Below are 17411 nucleotides of genomic sequence, written 5' to 3'. Positions count from 1 at the left end.
TTTCTCTATCTTTCGCATATAGAAAAATTATCCACTGGCTATCCATTTGAGTCTATTAAAATTTTCATTTCAAAATGAATCCCAGCCAAGGATTATCTTTTACATTGAGGGCAAAATAAGGATATCTTTAAAAGCTCAATTTCAAGGAAAATGTTTAATATTGAGAGCGTCTAATATACATCTCGAAGATAAGAGTCTAGAGCAAAAAGTGAATAAGGTTTTAGTTAAAATTCCAAGTAAAAAAAGAAGATAGAATTTAAAAAAGCAAAATGCTAAATTTGAAGTCAAATAATTCCAAAGAAAAGAAATAGCAAAGAAACAAAAGACATGTATCTTGAAAATAAGAGTCTGGGACAAAATGTGAATAAAGTTTCAGTCAGAATCTAAAAAAAAAAGAAGATAGAATTTAAGAAAGCAGAATACTATGCATCTTAGATATGAGAATCTAAGATAAAAAGTGAATAAAGATTTAGTTAAAATTTGAAGAAAAAAAAAGATATAATTTAAGAAAGCAGAATACTAAAATTGAAGTCAAATGTTTCCAAAGAAAAGAAAAAGGCAAAGAAATAAAGATATGCACCTTAAAGATAAGAGTTTAAGGTAAAAAATGAATAAAGTTTTAGTTAGAATCCCAAGAAAAAAGAAGATAGAATTCAAAAAAGGAAAATGCTAAAATTAAAGTCAAATATTTCCAAAAAAAAAATGAAAGAGCAAAGAGAGAAATACATGTATTTCGAAGATGAGAACCTAAGGTAAAAAGTGAATAAAGTTTCATTTAGAATAAAAAAAAAAAAGATAGAATTCAAAAAAGTAGAATGCTAAAATTAAAGTCAAATGTCTTCAAAAAAAAAAAAAAAGAAAGACATGTACCTTGGAGATGAGAATCCAGGGTAAAAGGTAAATGAAGCTTCAGTTAGAATCCTATTCAAAAGAAGGTAGAATTCAAGAAAGTAGAATGTTAAAGTTGAAGTTATAAGTTTCTAAAATAAAAAAGAGCGAAAGAAAGACACATGACTTGTCATCCAAAGAATACTTCGAAAATCATTGGTCTAATTACCCTGAATAACATATTTTGAGCCTATTTATCCATTTTTTCAAAACCTTGAACCTTGGCTTACATTACATAGCTTGAAAAGTCCATTTTGATTAAATGTGGACATATAAATTGAAGAGCTATGTCATTAAAAATTTGTATATACCTGTTATTTAAATGGTAAGAGTTTATCAAGTTTTATTGTTAGAAAATATAGCTTTAAGGTGAAAACTCAAAATGGTAGTTTAGAGCTAGAGCCATTTTTGAGGCCCTAAAAGAATTTTAAAAGTTCTAAGGTTCTATCTAAAATAGAAAGTCTTGATGCAAAACCTTTTGAAAGATAAATACCTATTAAAGACTTTACATTTCATCAAACGGTGAAAATAAAAAACCTAGCCTTTTTCTCTTCCTAATTCTTTTTTGAAAAATAATGGCTAGTTTTTTCGCATATTGAAGTATCATGTTAAGCCATGCTTGATTTTCAATAAAGGAAAAGTTTTTTTAAAAAATTATCTCTTTAGTGAGCCTAAGAGAAACCCTTATAACCTTCATCAAGCCTTTCTTGATATCTGTCCACCAGTGAAAAGAATTGAATTATTTATTACCCCTATTATAAGCATTCCAAATAGTAATCATTAATTTTCAAGAGATTCAAAAGTTATGAGTTTTTAACTTTTCTCATTGATTGTGAAAATATTTTATATGGGGGTAATTTTGTGATCACTTTGTAAAAGTTTAGAGATTATTTAAGCATTTTGTACAGAATGCTGAGATCATTTTTTATGAAAAGTAAACATTAAAAATTTGAATAAAGATCTTTAAAAAAAACAAAAAAGAGTATTGGTATTTGCATCACTTGTATTTGCATTCACATTTACAACATGAGAAAAATATTTAATATATATGCTATAAAAAAAAAAGACATTCGCATTTACATAACTTGTATCCGCATTCACATTTATATCATGAGAAAAAAATTTGATCTACATGCTGAAAAAAATTATATTTGCATCACTTACATGTGCATCATGAGAAAGACATTTAATTTATATACTGCAAAAAAAAAAAACAAAAAACAAAAAGAGTTTTCTCATTTGCATCACTTTCATTCGTATTCATATTTACATAATGAGAAAGACATTTGATCTGCATGTAAAAAAAAAAAGCATATTTGCATCTTTTGCATGTACATTATGAGAAAAACATTTGATTTACATGTAAAATATATATATTTGCATTTGCATCACTTGCATTCGCATTTGCATTTACATCATAAAAAAAGATATTCACATTTGCATTACTTGCATTCGCATTTACATCATGAGAAAGACATTCGCATTTGCATCACTTGCATCTATATCATGATAAAGACATTCGCATTTACATAAATGACATTTGCATCACAACAAAGGCATTCGCATTTGCATTTGTATCATTACATCTATATCATTACATCTACATGAAAAGAGCAATGGCATTTGCATTATGAAAAAGTCACATATATTTTCATCAAGCATTTGCATTCTGGCATTCACATTTTCATTTGTATCACTTTGATTAGAAATAAACATTTATGTCATGATTGTTTTTGTAAAAAAAAAAAAAATCTTCAAGAGAAGAGTTCTTTAAAAAAAGGGGATAAAAATTTTCTAGTTTAGAAAATAAGAAAAGAAAAGTTTACTAGGAAAAAGAATAGAAATTTGAAGAAAAAATAAAGAAAAACAAAAAAAAAATGAGAAGAAAAAAATGAGAGAAAAAAAAAGAGAAAAAAGAAAGATAAATGTGGTTCTAAGGTGAAAACCTTGAAAAATGACAGTTTAGAGCAAACTTGAAAGGTTTTAAAGTCATTCTTAATGTTAAGATAAGATGCCAACAAAAGCTAATCCATACCCTTCAAAGGATCTAAAGATATTAGGACCCCAAAAAAGCTTGAAATGCATAAAAAAAAATTGATTTTGAAAATTTGAGCCTTTTTTCCTCTTCACTAAATGATCTTTTCAAAATTTTTAGCCCATTATAGCTAGCCTTATTGTCTATTGAAATGCCACAACATTTTAGATTTTTAAAGGATTCATGTTTTAAATAAATTTATGTCTCATTTGTGAGCTTACATGAAAAAGTATACCATTTTTTTACCTCATTTAAGTGGAGAAATATTTTCAAGTGAACTGAAATCTCTATGTGCTAAAACCTTTCAATCCATTTAAAAGGAAAATTATCACCTCTTTCATTTCTAATAACCAACACTAACTTTCAAGAAACTCCCAAAGTCACATTTGTACAATTATTTTATCCTTTTTTACTAAAGAATTTAATTATGTAAGGTAAATTATGTTAATCATTTTTCAAAATTTTTTGAATAACTAGTCTTTTTTTTTTGTGAAAACCAATAAAATCATGTTTGAGAAAATTTATTGAAATGTGAGAATCTTTAGACCAGTTTGTATTCAGAATAAAAAAAGGTTTTTTCATGAAATAATTGATGTTGTTGAAAAAGAAAAAAGAGAAAAAGGAAAGAAAAATATTTTTATAACGGTGGTGTGTCTTCTTGTTAAGTCTAAACACATATGGCATATTGAGTGATGCATTATTGTATGAAAACTTATTGAAAATAAAAGGAAAATCAAGATAAACATGTTGGAAAAAAAAATTGGTAAAGAGACAACGAGAAAGGTGGAAAAAAAAAAGAAAGAAAAAAATGAGAAAATAGAAAAAAAGACCTTTTCAAGAGGAAATTAAAGTGCTAAGAAGAAATCAGCAGAAATAGAATATGAAAAATGAAAAATTTTGGCATTTGCATTGTTATGTAGACACCTAGATTGTGAAAAAAAACGTATATTTCCATCATGATAAGGAGTTTAGCATTTGCATCCTTATTTTGCATCATGAAAAAAGTCTTTACATTCGCATCATTGCAATACATCTGTATAATTAGAATAGACATTTGCATTTATATGAAACATTTGCATCAGGGAAAGGACATTTGCATTTACATCTAAAAGGGGATATTTGCATATTCGCATAAAGGATTCATCTGCATATTTGCACGAAGTAAAGTTTGCATTCACATGATCATAGTCTTTTTGCATCATGATTATGTTTGCCAAATTTTGGGTAATAAAGTAAGAGAGAGAAAATTTATTCTTTTGAAATTTAAAACACTTAAGAAATGGTGTGGAATGCTTCTAAAAGAAAAAAATTGAAATGTGAGGCATTTTCAAATCTCAAAGATAAGATGTTTTGAAACAAATAATGAAAAACTTTTTAAACAAAAAGTGAAAATTTTAAAGTGAACAAATTTCAAACTCTAAAGGAAAATGAGTATATGATTTTCAAGACCTTTGGGCAATATTTTAAAATTTGAATGATTTTCATAAACCTTTGGACAAAACCTCAGTTTTTTTTTTACATGATCTTTAAGACCTCAGAATAAATTTTTAAATTTTTGAATGATTTCTAAAGACCTCTAGGCAAAACTTTAGATTTTTTTATATAATTTTTAAGACTTTCGAGCAAAATCTTAAATCTTTGAATGATATTCAAGGCCTTCAGGCAAAATTTTAAATTTCTCAATGACTTTTAAAAACATATATGCAAAACCTCATTTTTTTTACATGATTTCTAAGACCTCCAAGCAAAGATTTGAACAATTTGTAAAACCTTCGAGCAAAATGTTTAAAGTTTCAAAGTTTCTGATCAAATGAGCTTTCATACATGACAAGATTTATAAACCTCTGGGCAAATTTTTAAGACCTTTGGATATAATCTTTAAGATCTTCGAGCAAAACATTTTAAATTTTTAAAATTTTAAATTAATTGGGCTTAAAGGCCCAATATAAGTCCAAATTTATTTAAGCTTAAATTAAGTTTTAAAACCCATTTTCATTTTAGAATTGATTAAATTAATTAAAAAGTGAAAAATCAAAAAATTAAAAAAGATGAATGAAATGAAAAAAAAACAAAACAAAACAATCAAAATGCACTAAAAGACAGCACCTGCATTCCATCAGCCTTAACACCTTGCTTAACTACCCATTTCACCAGCCTTTACCAATCCCTGCACCACCCTACAAAATTTGCCCATTATGGAAATATACAAATTAAAAAGGCCAATACGAACCTTGTTTAAGGGAACCAACCTCAATCTCTTACTCGTCTTTACTCGTACCAAATAGCTAGCACCACATTTCTTTCCACTAGAGCCCTCAAAATTACCCTTATCTCATAGACCTAAAAGCGCCCATTGCCAAATAACAAAATCCACCACAAAGAAACCATCCAGCCCTTACCAAAACCTAAGTCAACCTAGACCTTAGCCTTGCCTACTTCATTAGCCCCAGCTCAAAACTCACGCGCACCATACCCAACACCATCAACAACCCACACATCTCTAACCTTTAGCACCAACGCCTATTCACAGTTAAGAAAAAAAAAAAACTAATCCTAAAAGTGCTTAAAACCAACACCATCAGCCACATTTTCTAGGTAAACCCAAAACAACACCTTCATTAAAAACCTCACCATTCCAAATATACTCTATCCAAATCTCACAAAAAAAAAAAAATTAGCCATTGCCCAATACCTCAACTGCCATCCATAGCCAAGCACCCAAAAAATTAAAAAGAAAAACAACCATAATTCATTGGCGGGGAACCTAAAGCCATAGCAAAATAAAAAAAAAATTCAACAAAAAAGGGCATGAATAGGGATACCTTTGGACATTATGGTTGTGGGATTTTTCATTGAGCTTTGGGTTTTGATTTAAAAAAAGGAGAAAAAAGTCAAAGACAATCGGCAATAATGGAAAAATAAAAAAGAAAAAAAAAGCAAGGGAAAAAAGAAGAAAAAAAAAGCTATCGTTTATGACATAAGTAGCAGCGTCGGAGAAGTGACGATTGTGATGCTGTAACAATGGTGAAAGTTGTGGCTTTGAGAGGCTGTCAGGTCCTTTTATAAAGAGAAGCTTTGAATTTTTTTTTAAGATAGATGATAAATGAAAAAAAAATCTTTTGGTATTTATAATGTTTTAAGTAAAAATAAAAATTTGGCTACCAAAATACCCGACCCAACCCAGTGGGCCTAATCTAAGGCCTCCCATAACCTGACCCAATGGACTTGATCCAAGGCTTCCCAAGACCCAACTTGTCTCAATAGCCTAAATCACTTGGGCCTATTTTGTGGTAATTAAGCTTTAGCATCAAAGCTTTGTTTGGGTAATTTTTATATTTTTTTTGGCTTTTCTTTGAAATGTTTTACATTACTCATGTTAGTAATATTTTTATAAAATATTCATTCTTGGAAATAATTAATAATGCTTATGAAAATACATTTTCTTAAAATTTTATTATTAGCGTTAATTTTATCTTTAAGTGAAAATTTATTTTGTTGATATAAAAAATAAAATAAAAATTATAAATAATAAATAAAAATTTTTGATGATAGAATTTTGAAAGGTCCGAATAGTGATTCTTAAAAGTTCCATAAGGAAGGAAAGTCTTCTATATATTATCAAAATATTGAAATATTTAGAAAGTCTTTTCAATAGAAAAATTTTCATTTTGTTATTTAATTTGAATAATTTAAAAATATATAAATAAAATATAAACTATTTATAAAAATATATGTTTTAAGAAATAAATTCATTTATGAATAATTATGTTATAATATAACTTTTAGGGTGAAATAATAATAGTAAAAATTAATAAATAATGGAAAATTCCAATGATAGGATTCCAGAAAGTTCGAGTAGTAATTTTCAAAAAATTTTTAGGTGAGAAAATACTTCTAAAAATTGTCAAAGTATTAGAATATTAGGAAACTCTTTTCAATACAAAGATTTTTATTTTTCTTTAATTTGATTTTTTTTAAGAAAGAAATAAAAATATAAAATGTTTATAAGAGTATGCATTTTTTAGGAAATAAATTTATAGATACTTATATTACTACATAACTTTTAAATATTAATAATTATTATAAAAGTAAATGAAAAAATCCTCGAGGATGAGATTTTAAATATGTGTGAGTAGTGATTCTTTAGGAATATCTAAATAAGAAAATTTATTTAAAATGTCACCAATGCATTTGAGGATTTAGAATAATTTTTGATAAAGATTTCTCGTCTATTTTAATAAATAGAATAAGAAATCAATTTCTTTAAATATTATTGGTATTAAATTATAGTTATCATATTTTATTACATGCATTACAAATATTGATTTTGGAGATAAATATGAACCATTGAGGATGTGATTTTTTAAGAATTTCAAATAGTAATTCTTAAAAAATCCTTATGTGAGAAAGTTCCTTTTAATATTGCTAAAGTATTAAAATAATTTCAAAAATTTTTCAATAAATAAGGTTCTTATTTATTTTTTTAACCAAGATAAAACAAGAAAATTGGAAATATGTTTTTTTTCTACAATAAATTTTTTTTGAAGAAAATTAATTTTTTTTAAATGCTAAAGCTAAGACTTATTTATCAAAATTAAAAGATAGCACATAATTAATTGGTACAATTTTTTAATGGGCATTGTAAAAGTGCTAATCCTTCCCTATGTGTAATTGACTTCCGAACCTAAATTATTTTCGTAAACCCAAAAATTATATTTTTAATAAGTTTTAATTAATTTTAAGATTTTATTAAAAATATAAGTTTTAATAGGTGACCAATCACACATGACAAAAAAAAAAAAATTGGTGATAACTTCTTCTTTTTATTATTTTTAAATTCGTCAAGGGATCCCAAAAATTGTTAGAATACTATGAAGGCTAGGTATTTTCCAAGTGGCTCTTTTCTAAAAGCCAAAAAAGGCATGGCTCCTTTATATTTATGGACTAGTTTGTTGGTTGCTAGAGATATACTACTAAATGGTATAAGATAAAGGATTGGTGATGGGTCGAGAATGGATATTTGGCAAGATATATGGTTGAACAAACCACCACACTATAAAGCTAAAGCTTTTGGGGAACATCAACCTGTACCAATGAGGGTAGATCTCTTAATTGATTAAGGATCACCAAAATGGAAGATTAAGATCATAAATTAGATGTCTCTTCTGACGATGTAAAAAAAATAGTAAGTATACTACTGTGTAAACATAGCACTCAAGATACTCTCATCCAGAATGACATATTACTTTGAAACTTTACTATAAAATCAGCCTATTTTCAAGCAAGGAAGGTGCTAGAAAGAAGGTGTCCAAATCAAGATCAACGACATCTTGGAAAACATATAAATGGCTAAAGTGTTTCCAAAGGTAAATTTTGCTTATGGAGACTTATACATGACTATTTACCAACAAATAGTTAACTAAGGTTTGCATCTAGAAAACAAATGTTCAATATGTGGAAAGCTATAAGGAATCATGGTATCATATATTTGTTGAATGTTGTCTTAGTAGCAAGTTATAGAAAAGCTAAATGGACAATTAACTTCATACCTTATAATAACTTTTTTGAAAATTTTTGGTTACAAGTTTTTAGCAATGCAACATAGACAAATTCTATAGAGACTTACGTGCTATGCATCTGGTTGTTAAAAATGAATAAAAACTCGAGTGTTCACCGAGGAAAATGCTTGACTTATAGGAACTTGACAAGGCAAGCAAGACGTATGGCAAAAGAGATGATGGGATAGCAAAAGGCTAGTTACTCAAACATCTAACAGATTTACTGGCATCCCTCAAAACAAAATGTGCTCAAACTAAATGTTGATGCCAAGTTTGTTGCTTCCATAAATGAGGCAGGCTTAGGAGTAGTGGTTCGAGACACAAATAAAAATATCATTTTCTTTGCATTGGCTAAGAAGGCCAATAAACTATCTTTTAATGGTAAAAATGAATGCAATCAAATGGGGTTTAGAGGTGGCTTAAGATCAAGGGGTTGAGAAAATACTTGTGAAAAGTGACTCCCTAATAGCTATAAAGGAAATCATTGATAAAATTTAGTTTTTCTTTGCAAGTCGAAGTTTGATACAAGACATTAAGGAGCTCGTTACTAGTTTTCAAAAAAGCTCTTTCAAATATATCAATAGGAAAACAAATGGTTTAGCATATAATCTTCCAAAGGTTTCTATTCAGTGTGGGGAAATAAGGCTATGGTCGTGTGAGATTCCCCCTCTTTGTGTAACCTAGATTTATTACACCATAAATGAATTTAGCTTTTATGTTTAATATATATATGTATATTTGAACTTAATTCATCAATTGACTTTGAATTTAATAATACCATTTTTTTTTCAATTAGAAAATTTTATAAATATCCTAAAAAATAAATTAATTTTATTTTTGCCTCAAAATGTGTTGTTTTTACTAGGGGCATTAGTAAAATGAAGCATTTGAAACCTTGTTGAGTAAAATGAATATAACATTTTAAATCAATAAGCGAATTGCATAGAAAGTTAAGTGATGAAAGTTTTAAAGTTTGGAGATGATATCTAAAAGGTTAAATTATTACAAAATTAAAAATATATATATTTTTTTACCAAAAAAATTGTAGTTAAAAAAAGGTAGCAAGTATTTTTATTTTGAAAAAAAAATTTGTTACATGACATTTCTTAAAATTTCAAAAATCAATTAAATTAAACTTAAATTCAAATATCTTTAATCTTTTGCATATGTGCTAATATTAAAGTGTCTCATTGAGTTGATCTCATGAGTTAAACATATATTAACTCAATTTGAAAAATTACTTATAATTCAAATTAAAGTTACAATAATAAAATGAATTTAAAGGTATTTATGTTTTATTATTTTTTAAATAAAATGTTTTTTTTTCACATTTATTTAAAAAAGACCTACCCAATCATCAAATAACTTTCTTCTCATTTTCAAATTACAATTTTTATTTTCTTTTCACCCACATGGTGGGTGTAGATATCTCTAGTCATATTAATGTCCATACACACTTAAAAATAAAAACATCTTTATTCTTCAAAGTTTAAAATTGCTAAATCAGATTGGTTTAATAAATTTCTACATGAGTATTTTTGTAATAAAATGAAAATACTAAATTAATAATCTTATCTTAAGTTACAAGTTAAATGAAAATATTATATATAACCTATATTATAAATTAATATTATTTTTTAAAAGTTTTAGCATTTAATTAAATATAATTGGTATTTAATTAGAGATCATGTAACTTTGGTATAAGTTCTAGTTATTTTGGGTCTAATTGATCTCAAATTTAATGAATTACATGGATTAATAAAAATTACAATCATAGTCAAACAATTTTTAATATACAACAAGAAAAAAAAACTTAATAAATAAATCAAACTAAAAATCATTGGGTTGATATTGTATATAACTATATTATGAATGAATTTGATCTTTTAAAAGTTTTGGCATTTGATTAAAGAAGAAAGTTTTAATTAGAGATCTTGTGATTTTAATATAGATTTCAAGTTATTTTAAGTTTCAATTTGATGATTATATGTATTAATAAAAGTTACAATCATAATGATACAATTTTAATTTAATGTCAATAAATACAATAAACCAGTGATTAACAAATTAGTATATAATTGTATGAAATAAAAACTTAATAAAACTTGAATCTCAAATCTAAAACTTAAGACCTCTTTGTTAATAAGACAAAATCTTATTATAACTTTTTCAAGCTCGATTATTTATTTATTTTATCAAATTTAATAAGATTAAGTTCGATGTTTGATTAGTTTGGACATGTTTTCAATTTCTAAGTTTAATTTGTCAAACTTTAAATGGCAAGTGATTTTATTTTTATTTTTATTTTTATTTTTTAATGTTAAGAAAATTGGAGAGAAAAGGAGTAAAAAACCTTCTACTCGATGGAAGTAAAAATAAGAAAATGTTTGATTAAATGCTTTTATTTATTTTTATTTTTACTATTAATCTTTTATCTTATTTTTATCTTATTGTTTTTCTAGAAAATAACAAAGCAAATCAAAACCGATCCGGAATGAGTACAACATGTGCGTTGAAACAATATCTTTGGATTCGGTTCCTTTTAGTTTACCCCAATCTGGCTATCTATTTCCATCATTGCATGTCACTCAGCCAGTGGCACAAAGTCACAAAGAAAGAAAGAAAAGAAGACATTCAGGTAAAATGTTTTCTTTGATAATTATAGGAAAATGAGTTCCAAATTTATCTCATTATCAAGTGATTCTGATCTCAAATAAGTCAACAAAATCAGATAAAAAAAAAAAAAAAAGGCCCCTGCTACTGCTATGGCGGCAACAGCACTTTCACTTCCTCTGTACTTAGATCCTAAACAACAGCAACACTTCCATACCCACCTTAATCCCACCAAAGGCCCTCCCTTTCTTTCATCTAGAAACACTTTTCTCTCGCTCCACAAACTCCATCGTAACAATTTCAATTGTTCTCTCCCTTCTTCTTCCTCCTCCAATTCTGTCACTCCAGCTCAGTACTACTCCTTTCTTGATGACCCATTCAGGGGAAGCCGCTTTTTAACCAATGAAGAGCTTGAAAACATCAAAACTTTGGAGTCTTTTGTTTATTTTCAAGAATTGGAATCTGGGTCGTTGTGGGTTCGGGTCATGAGGAATGAGGAGATGGATTTGACAGTTGGGTTGTTGGCTTTTTCTTTTGCTGAGTTAATGTTCATGTCTTTGGGATATGAGGCTTTGTTGAGGTTCTTTGTTAAACAGTATTTGATTGAGAGGAGAGCTGTGATGCCACATGCCGTGACACTTGTTGGGTTTTATAGAGAGAAAGGTGGACTGAGAGGAGAGGAACTGGCTGGGACCGTGGAAGTTTGCTTTGACAAAAGGGGTGCTAATGCTTCTCCTCCTACACCTACACCTCCCAAGAATTCGCCATATATTTGTAACATGACTGTCACAAAGCATCTTAGAAGGTATAAAGTTATTTGTTTTTGTTATATTGTTAGTTTTTTGCATTCTTTATTCGGTGGATATGAGTGGAAGGGAACAATGACATGTTGAATATTGTTGTTACATGCGTTTGTGCGGTCAAGATTATTTATAGGTTAATAACTAAATGAAAGACAATTTGTAATGTTAAAGCCATCTGATGACTAAAAAGTTTGTTCTTGCGTTCAACGTGTTCTCCTTCCAAGTTGAGTTTTTCGTTTGAAGAGTAGTGTAACACTCTTAGTGGGGGTGAAGATTGTAAGTAGGTTAATCACTAAGTGAAAGACAATGTAAGATTTGTGATGTTTAAGTCATTTTATGTGTACAAATTTGTTCTTGTAGTCAACATACTCTCATTCCGGATTGAGTTTTTCTTTTGTCAGTTTTTTTTTTTCCTCCAGTGATATTTCACTAATGAAAATATTTGGAAAAAGGCCTGTTCCTTGGCTCTAAAAATGGGAAAAAAAAATTGAGCCATAAAACACATATTTACACTTTGCTAAATCGGGAAACAGTATTGATTGAATAATGTTGGAGGAATATCAAAGGATAGTTTTTTGCAGATTTTCTTGCTATGTCTAAAAGTTTGCTCAATGCTTGATTTTTCTTCATGGATCCTTATTAATCTATGCATTTAGAGTGTTCTAATTTGAGCCTGGAATCAAGAGGCTGTGTCCAATGATATTTGCTGTGTCCTGAAGCATTGTTCCAATCCTTTTTTTTTTTTTTTGTACTTCAATTGTTCTTATGACATGCATTTATATAGATATTTTCTCTTCGCAACTTGTTCAGTTTAAAAATGATAGCCTTATTTTTTGTAAGTAATTAAATTCTTGGTGTCTGCATTTGAATAATTTAGGAGGGGCATTGGTTGGCATCTTCTCAAAGCAAGTGAGGAGATAATATCTCAACTGACTTCTTCAAAAGAGGTGTACTTGCATTGCAGAATGATTGATGAGGCTCCATTCAACATGTACATAAAAGCAGGATACAATGTTGTTCAGACAGATAGTATCTTTATCTTGTTGACATTACAGAGACGTAAGCACTTGATGTGCAAGAAACTTCCTGATTTTAACAGTTTCCCAGAATCAGATATGTCAGACTCTGGTGTGGAACTTCCCTTATAAATGGGTAAGTTGAAATCTTACTGTAATTGTAATCTTTTGAGCTACATGCAGTTCAAGTCACTCATGCAACCCATATGTTTATCATGTTTTACTGAAACTCTCGCCTCCTCCTCTTGTTGTTAATCACTGTTGTACACCTGTTAAATTGTGTTGCTCGTATGTGAAGATGACTTCGTTGTTATATCTTGTCCGCTGCATTGTCTCTTTTCATGAACTGAGGTTTCCAGGTCCCTAATGTAGTTCAACAAGCTTGCTATGATCATCCATTTGGATGTATTTCCTACTAGGAATGTAATGGCCGCTCACAATATCTCCTTGGTTTTAATTAATCATGTGCATAGTAGAGCACACTTTAAAGGTTAATTGCATCTGGCATCTCCATTGCTTTTGTCACTTGTTGTCAAATTATGGTCTTAAACAAACTTCTAATTCACTATCTTTCTCTCTTCTGCTCTGTTTACGTGGGGTTTATATGTTGCATAATTTTGAGCTTGAAGTTATGAACAGGAAAGGGAGAAAAGAAGGCATCCTTTTATGAATTATGGTTATTGTTAGTGCAAATGAAATTAAAGAGCACAAGAGCGCTATTTGTTCACATTTTTATTTTGGGTGCACAATACTTATTATTTAACCGTATTTATACAATATACAATGCATAGAATTAGCTGCACTAAGAAAAACATTTAGCAAACAAACTGGTGATGCTAGACTACAACTATACATATGAGGAAATATTATCACTTCAAGTTTCTCAGTTCTCCAATTGTTCTTTACCTTGAAATCACTCTCAACATGACCCTACTCAAATTTCTTTTGTTTTGACTCATGGATAACTGAAATACCTTATCTAAACATGCCTCTTATCAAATTGCTATGTTTATCATGTTTGCTCATAATTCAGAGCATCCTTATTGTTGATATGACACAATTCACTTCTGGTAAAAAAGTCCGCATTTCTCAACCCATCCTAAAAGCCATGCCTAGGCCTTTTGCATTTTTACATAAAATCAGTTGAAGTTCTTTTACACATTCTGGCATTGAGGGTCGCTCTCCGCTCTCAACACGGACACAGCGTGATGCCAGGTTTGCAAACATAGCTATAGATTCAATGGTGTATGAACTTCGACCCATCTCTGGATCAATCACCTTGCGTAACTTCTTCCGGTCATTCAATATGTGCCTAACCTGTAACATGGACCACACACTTATTATTCCATTCCTTTTCTCTGCCTAATTTGCTGAAGTCCTTGAAACTTTAGAGTCATAATCTGTTTGAACGAGAAGTTGTTGCATACCTGGAGAACAAGGTTTTGATCATTTGGTCCCTGGTTTAAGTCTACAGCTCTGCGTCCTGTCAAAAGCTCCAGAAGAACCACTCCGAATGCATAAACATCACTTTGTAAAGTTAGTTTTCCTGTCTGTCATCAGAGAAGACAACTAAGAAACCAAGGTCATGCTTGCTATTGCTAATTAAATTTAGTTGAAAGAAATCTGACATCTAATATTATTTTATTAAAGGTTGAAGAATGAGATGTTTTCTTATAAAAGATCTCCTTCCTAGTATTTTCTACTTATTAGTACATTTTATTAGGAAGAAGAGGAAAATTCACATAGAAGTTCTCTAACTATCCCATTTGTTACTGGTTGGAACTTAGACTACGTGATGCTATTTAGTCTTTTTTTGGTACAAAGGACGCCGCGGCCTGGGAGTAGGGCAAGGGGTTGTGGATTCTGGGATTCAAACCCCAAACTTGCCGAATGCCACCTTTTAGGGGTGTTAAGCTCTGGGTTAGATACTATTTATTTTTGGAATTATAAGACTTTCACTAAATTTAAGATGGTTTTTTCAAGCGGATCACAGACTACCCAATTCCTTAACCAATTCAGGAAAAAGTTTGTAGTGTACTACATAATAATAGCATTGAATGCAAGTTGGAGGCTAGAAGCAAACCCACATATTTTGAGTGTTGGGGGATGGGAAGGTTAGATCTATACTTTGGCAGCATATCTTGGTTCTTTGAAATCTTTGAGGTCCAAGGTCTTTTTTAGGGTTGGGTAAAACAGTAGTGATTTGATTGCCTTTTACAAACCCTTCTAAAGGCTGATTGTTTTGCTTTGTTGGATTTTTGGATTATGTTCAGCTACATGTTTGACACAGCAAACCAAAAGACAACTCTAAAAGTCTCAAACAAAACATACAATGGAAAATTTTGACCTAGAAAAATTCATAAATTCATAATGGCAAACCTTCATTCCTACAAAGCAAACAACTCTCTTATAAATGTCTTCCCTCTCTAACCTCTATGTTATATGTTTTCTTGAATGCTTGAGTTACCAAGTACTTTTACATGCACATTTTGGTGTTGGTCAAAACTTGCTGTGCAGTTGTGTGGTTTTTGCATTCCATGATCCTTAAAGAAATTTTAGTTAGACCGATGACTCTTACATTTCTTGTTTCAACATGTTCTTTTGCATGCCCCTAGCACCCAGGATGGTTAGAATGCATGAAGCTCAAATTTTAATGTCTTTAACATACAATAGTGGTTGAAAAACAGAGAATCTGATAAAACAATATTGAACACTCTTTAAACATGAGCAAAAAACATAGGGAAAACTTGTGACATGAAGATTCGTACTGATGTATACTCAGGATCAAAATAGCCAAATGTGCCAAGAACTCTGGCAGTCACATAAGTCTCATGACCCTCTGGCATCAGTTTGGCTAGTCCAAAATCAGATATCTGTGGAGAGTAACAAATTGAGTGTTAGTTACGAATGCTTTATAATGTCAATGCGTCATGAAAAAGTATTAAAGTTTCTTACCTTTGCTTCAAAGTTGGCATTTAGAAGAACATTGGTGGACTTGAAATCTCTGTGAACTATAGGAATTCCAACAGCAGAACTAGAGTGTAGATAAGCAAGTCCCCTGGCTGCTCCAAGTGCCACTTTGAGCCTTGAAGGCCAATCCATTTTTGTTTCCCCAATACCTATTGAGCAGTTTAAGGTTGATAGATGTTAAATGGATGAGGGACTAGATTGGAAACAGATTTGAGTAGAAACCAACCATTTAAATGATCTTGCAGGTTCCCTTTTTGCATGTATTCATAGACTAGAAACCGGTGCTTCCCATCTGCACAATAACCTATCAACGATACCAGATTTGGATGGTCAAGTCTGCTCAAGATATCAACTTCTACACGGAACTCACGTTCTCCATCAGCTTCTTTGGATGGTGGCAGCTCCATTTTCTTGATAGCAACAACCTTCAGAATACAGCAAGAGAAAATTTGTATGTTTCTATCACTCTTTGGTTCATTGCTTCCTATAATAAAGTGTCTAATTAAATGAATTAAATGGAAATTATTTAACTTTATCAAGATAGCACTATAAATGATGTGACTGACTTATTGAAGTAGCATAATTCATTCATGGAACAAGCATTCTTTACTGAAACAACATTACAAAAATCATAAATACCTCTCCTGATCGCAGAGTGCCCTTGTAGACTCGGCCAAATCCTCCTTTCCCAAGCAGATTTTCATCACTGAAAGAGCATGTTGCCTCCTCCATCTCCTTGAGTGTGAAAACTGACGATTCATGGCGTCTTTTTGTAGGCCGGGGTGTATGATCCTCAATTTGCCAGTACTCTGCTGGTTTATAAATCCCTGAAAAGTAGGTAGGTAACATGTTGGAGGATAAAAAATTCGTTGTCTAAGGACTAACTAGAAACCACATGAAGGAGAATAACATACATGGGTCTGTGGGATCCTGGGTCTTGCTTCTCCGGCGCTTGTTCCATGCTGAGACTAACCCAAAAGGCATCGTGTCTCTTCCTTGGATGAATCAATCTGTGTTTGATGATTGAGTTGACAGATTATATTACATGAAACAGATAATAGGACAAAGAGTCTAGTTGCATGACCGCTCTGGAATTATGAGAAATAGCTTGGTGTCATCTAACAGACATGAAAGCTAAAATTTTAGCCTAATTTTTTTTGTTGAGTTTTTTAATTAATGCTTGAACAATATGAAGAAATGAAAATGATTCTGAGGATGTGCCTAAAGAAGAGGTTAGATAGTACAGGAATCTCCTCAAGAGTACGTATTGAGCAAGTGAAGATAGATTTAGAGAATACTCGACAACATTTTTCCAACAACTTTATTTCAGATAGAGAGAGAGATACATGTACTTGAAGGAAAAGAAAAGGCAGATGAAAGGTAAAACTTGGTATTGGTGGGCTGTGTTTGGTTTGGTTAAGAAATAGAAGCTACTATCTCTCCCTCCATTTTTATTTTTTGGAGATTTGAGGGTAGCCGTTGAGAGGGTGCTTTCATTCATTTGTTTTAGTGCCCGAGTTCTGTGATT

The 17411-nt window shown here is 30.2% G+C and overlaps 2 protein-coding genes across 3 annotated transcripts; one reads left to right on the top strand and one right to left on the bottom strand.

The window, feature by feature from the left end:
• The first annotated feature begins 11132 nt into the window (after positions 1-11132).
• On the top strand, positions 11133-16264 carry LOC111282383 (Acyl-CoA N-acyltransferases (NAT) superfamily protein). 2 transcript variants are annotated; one of them, XM_022870447.2, is made up of 3 exons: positions 11133-11899; positions 12775-13049; positions 16129-16264. In XM_022870447.2, exons 1-2 carry the CDS (start codon positions 11247-11249, stop codon positions 13043-13045), a joined length of 924 nt encoding a protein of 307 aa, XP_022726182.2. In that variant the 5' UTR covers positions 11133-11246; the 3' UTR covers positions 13046-13049; positions 16129-16264. The 2 variants fall into 2 exon arrangements, with proteins under 2 accessions (XP_022726182.2, XP_022726181.2); XM_022870446.2 differs by lacking the exon at positions 16129-16264 and having other exon boundaries at positions 12775-13223.
• Positions 13653-16936, bottom strand: LOC111282381 (Protein kinase superfamily protein). The gene is made up of 7 exons (XM_022870441.2): positions 16798-16936; positions 16523-16710; positions 16110-16308; positions 15869-16032; positions 15682-15786; positions 14341-14463; positions 13653-14230 (listed from the first exon to the last, which is right to left on the bottom strand). Exons 1-7 carry the CDS (start codon positions 16865-16867, stop codon positions 14003-14005), a joined length of 1077 nt encoding a protein of 358 aa, XP_022726176.2. The 5' UTR covers positions 16868-16936; the 3' UTR covers positions 13653-14002.
• Positions 16937-17411: the final 475 nt, after the last annotated feature.

Source organism: Durio zibethinus, chromosome 5 (genome assembly GCF_047325235.1).
Source record: "Durio zibethinus cultivar Kanyao isolate XHJ-2024 chromosome 5, ASM4732523v1, whole genome shotgun sequence".
Lineage (NCBI taxonomy): Eukaryota > Viridiplantae > Streptophyta > Magnoliopsida > Malvales > Malvaceae > Durio > Durio zibethinus.
The sequence above is the reverse complement of the archived record's forward strand: the minus strand, read 5'-3'. Positions and strand labels throughout refer to the sequence as shown.

Coding starts and splice junctions, on each gene's coding strand:
- LOC111282381 (XM_022870441.2), bottom strand. CDS start 16,867: ATGCCTTTTGGGTTAGTCTCAGCATGGAACAAGCGCCGGAGAAGCAAG. Junction 16,711..16,797: donor CCAGGATCCCACAGACCCAT/GTATGTTATTCT, acceptor CCTACTTTTCAG/GGATTTATAAACCAGCAGAG. Junction 14,231..14,340: donor ATCAAAACCTTGTTCTCCAG/GTATGCAACAAC, acceptor TCCATGTTACAG/GTTAGGCACATATTGAATGA.
- LOC111282383 (XM_022870447.2), top strand. CDS start 11,247: ATGGCGGCAACAGCACTTTCACTTCCTCTGTACTTAGATCCTAAACAA. Junction 11,900..12,774: donor GTCACAAAGCATCTTAGAAG/GTATAAAGTTAT, acceptor TGAATAATTTAG/GAGGGGCATTGGTTGGCATC.